We start from the raw sequence: 3,676 nt of genomic DNA on the forward strand, positions 1-3,676 counted from the left end.
TTTAGCTAACACATTATTTTATTATAATTCAGAGTGAATCATTGATCCACATGTCTTCAAAAARTAAGTAATCCGAAATGTTACAGTCAATGGGGAAGGCTATAGAGAAATGAATAATGCATTTTTTGTTGCCTGAACTCGAGAATTCCCACAAGAGACCACCACATGCCAAACAAACAACGAAYCAATAAATTAATTGAAGGGAACTGTTAGTGAGTGCTTATTTAGCGCCGAGAGTTAGTGGCTTGGTCTCCAAGTTCTTACGATTCAACAYGGTTGGAATATTTTTTATGTGGTTAGGTGAAGTCGTTTGTCTACTGCTGAAGACGTAATTGCTGACTTGCGACATACATACCGAAATGCTGGAAAAAGTGGTTAAGAAAACACACTTAACCAGCTGATCCGATCTGATCCGGAGTGGGAAAGAAAAATACAATCATACCAACGCTTAATCCAATTTTCCATATTCTTWTTATAAGCCTCGGCTRGGATGGCCTGCAGTACCTKTAGTGCCTTCAGTGAATTTTGAGTTTTCGCTTTCGGCTCATTTTGGAGCGCCATTCGCWAGACATTCGCAGACGCAAGCCTCTTCACCAATAATACTAAAGTTTTATGAGTGTGGGCTCCGCAGCTCAAGCGACCTTTACTCGACCTCGCTTTTACTAACGATTCATATCTTCTGGTACGAGACTGGCATTGATACGCTTCATAACCAAAACATTTACCAAGATATGTTGAGTCGATTCTAGAGAGATGTTGCGATCCTCTTCTGTCACAAAAATGCCAAGACGACGATTTTCAAGCACAGTTCCTTTAACTTGTTTGATKTTATTGTCGTTAAGGGAGGTGGTTGGACGATTCGCATGCGGTCAGTTTTCCGTAACTTCACGAGCTTCACTGAAAGTTTTGTAGAACTTACACGCTTGTGTTCATGATACAATAGACTCGCCACAGCACTTCTGCAATATTTTCGACGATTCTGTAGCTGTGATTTCGTTGGAAACCCACAWTTTCAAGCAAACTCATTTTTCAATATTTTTTCATGGTAAAAATCGGCCGACAAACAGTTTAATTGCGCTAGTCAGAATCAAATTTGAGCAGATGATATAGAGAGATGAGAATACCTTATCAGTTATTCAAAACTATAGCCCACCTTAAGATAGTTATGTATACTTTTGCTTGTTCACGTCACTTACCGACCACACACTTTTCTCGGAGGTTTCAATAATGAGCTTTTTATAGCAAACCCTTCCATAAAATAAAGCTTAGACCGCACATACAAACTTACACAAGGGCAAAAATGGAGACTTAAGTGCAAAAGCGCAACTACTAAAAGCTCTACCTGGCTTATCAGCTTTAAATGCACTAAAATCAAATTTTAAAAATTGCAACTGATTAGACAGACAATGAGCGCTAAGCCGCTAGTCTCAAAGGGCAAACCACTTAGTGTAGTTTACAAACGCAAATCTACAGGCGAAAAACTATCAAAAATATATATTTTGCGGAACCAGCAAAAAACCAGTTATGTTCAACATATTTCTAGCGCTAAGCCTCAGCCTCTTAGCGGCCGCTTACTGCTGGTTGCGCCAGCATTTTCGCTATTGGGAAAGGCATCGCGTGCCACACATACCATTCTTACTGATTGTGGGCAACATTTTCGATCTACTCCGTTATCGTTGCTGTTTCGGCGAACAATTTGAGCGGCTCTACAATCATGAAGCCGCCAGCGGTCAAGACTTTGTGGGCATACATGTGCTACATAATCACGCTCTGCTGCTGCGTGACCCTGCGCTTATMAAGCGYGTACTGGTAAGCGACTTCAGCGCGTTCGCGAGCCGYTTCGAACGCAGTGACTCGGTGGGCGATGCCATGGGCTCGTTGAACTTATTCTTTGCGGAATACGATGTATGGAARGAGATACACAAWATCTTCTCRCCGCTGTTTGCGMMTGGCAAGGTGAAGCAAATGTATCCGCTGCTGCAAGAGGTTTGTCTTAGCATCTGCAAAGGTTCTCCAAAATTAACTATAAACCCTTTAAATTCCATTAAAGGTTGGCGGTAAGCTGGAGACACATATGAACGCTTGGAACTTTACAGCCGACGATGCGTGCCCGTACCCGTCGGCGGTCGTTGAGGTAAAGGAGTTGTGTGCGCTCTTCACCACCGACATCATATCCTCACTCGAGTTCGGCATCGCAGCTAACAGTTTGGTGAATCCACACGCTGAATTCCGACGCATGTGCATTGAGGTGAATGAGCCGCGTCTCTGGCGTCTACTACATCTCTTTACCATATTCTTCGTGCCGGAGCGGGTCAGACTCGTACGCGCACATCTCTACTCAGCAGAGTATGAGAAGTTCATGCGTAGCTCCATTGAGTATGCGATTGCGGAGCGCATGCGTAGTGGCAACCAACGTAACGATCTCATYGATATATTTATCGCGTTGAAGCGTCAAGCGGCCAATGGCGCAAAGGACAGCGTACTGAACCAACCTGATTTCTTTGTAGCTCAGGCCGCATTCTTGTTACTCGCTGGCTTCGACACATCCTCCTCGACCATCACATTCACGCTTTATGAACTCGCCAAGCATCCCGAGTTGCAGCAGCGTTTGCGCGCCGAGCTGCGTGAGGCGTTGCTGAAGTGTGGWGGCGCGCTAGACTATGACACGATTTCTAGTGMRCTGAAATACATGCGGATGGTGGTCGATGAGGTGYTGCGTTTGTATCCMGCCACTTCATTTCTGGATCGGCGCTGCACCGCCGAGCAAGGTTACTTGCTGGAGCAAGCTAGCGGAAGCTATCGTGTACYGAAAGGTATGCCGTTATATATTTCGGTGCTCGCTTTGCATCGTGATGCACGGGTGCGTATATCGGCTTTGTCCTAAACATTTATTATATTTTTTACTTCCTYGCAGTACTGGCCSCGACCACTCGAGTTTGATCCGGAGCGCTTCTCACATGAAAACCGTAAGCTACATGCACCGATGAGTTATTTGCCCTTTGGTGCCGGTCCACGCGGCTGCATTGGCACTTTATTGGGTTTGCTGGAGGTTAAAACGGGACTTGTACATATTTTGAAGCAYTTTCGTGTGGAGACTTGCGACTCGACTTTGCCTGAAATGAAATTCGAGGAGACAGCCTTCGTTTTGGCACCGAAGGATGGCGTTTATTTGCGTTTTGTGAAGGATAAAATTTACTGACGGCATTAAATGCATTATTTGAGCAATTAAAAATGATTTATTAGTAAAAAAGAAACCGACTGATATTCAACTTATCCGATATGAAAGACCACTTTGTAAACTTTTTCCTAGTGTTCTCCCAATTTTGGTTGGTACTTATGAACGATATAACAGATCCAAKSTCTCAACAAACAGAAATGTTGTAACATTTTTCTTATTTCGGTATGTTTCTTCAATACCGCTAACCGCATTCTATATTTCACCATCGCTTCATATACAGAATGAAACTTCACTACTATATAACAATGTCAAGTGACTTTGCAGCAAACTCGACCTTTTATTTTGGAGTTCATTATTCCAAATATTTGTTCTGTTGTCTTTCTTACTTCTAAGAATCTTGATATGGTAAAAATTGCCGGCGCAAACCGGTTTTAGACCCATAGTCCCTCAGGCAAAGTTGGTCAGAATGATTTGTAGAACATTTCCCGCATACGTGAT

General features: G+C 43.4%; 1 protein-coding gene across 1 annotated transcript; it reads left to right on the top strand.

Moving 5' to 3' along the window:
• Positions 1-1,386: 1,386 nt before the first annotated feature.
• LOC108968486 (probable cytochrome P450 6t1) lies at positions 1,387-3,254 on the top strand. Its single transcript, XM_018932548.1, has 3 exons — positions 1,387-1,986; positions 2,051-2,860; positions 2,915-3,254. The coding sequence occupies exons 1-3, from the start codon at positions 1,525-1,527 to the stop codon at positions 3,197-3,199; spliced, it is 1,557 nt and encodes a 518-aa protein (XP_018788093.1). The 5' UTR covers positions 1,387-1,524; the 3' UTR covers positions 3,200-3,254.
• Positions 3,255-3,676: the final 422 nt, after the last annotated feature.

The sequence above is a fragment of the Bactrocera latifrons genome, unplaced genomic scaffold (genome assembly GCF_001853355.1).
Source record: "Bactrocera latifrons isolate USDA-ARS-PBARC rearing strain unplaced genomic scaffold, ASM185335v1 scaffold_2189, whole genome shotgun sequence".
In the NCBI taxonomy this organism is placed as follows: Eukaryota; Metazoa; Arthropoda; class Insecta; order Diptera; family Tephritidae; genus Bactrocera; species Bactrocera latifrons.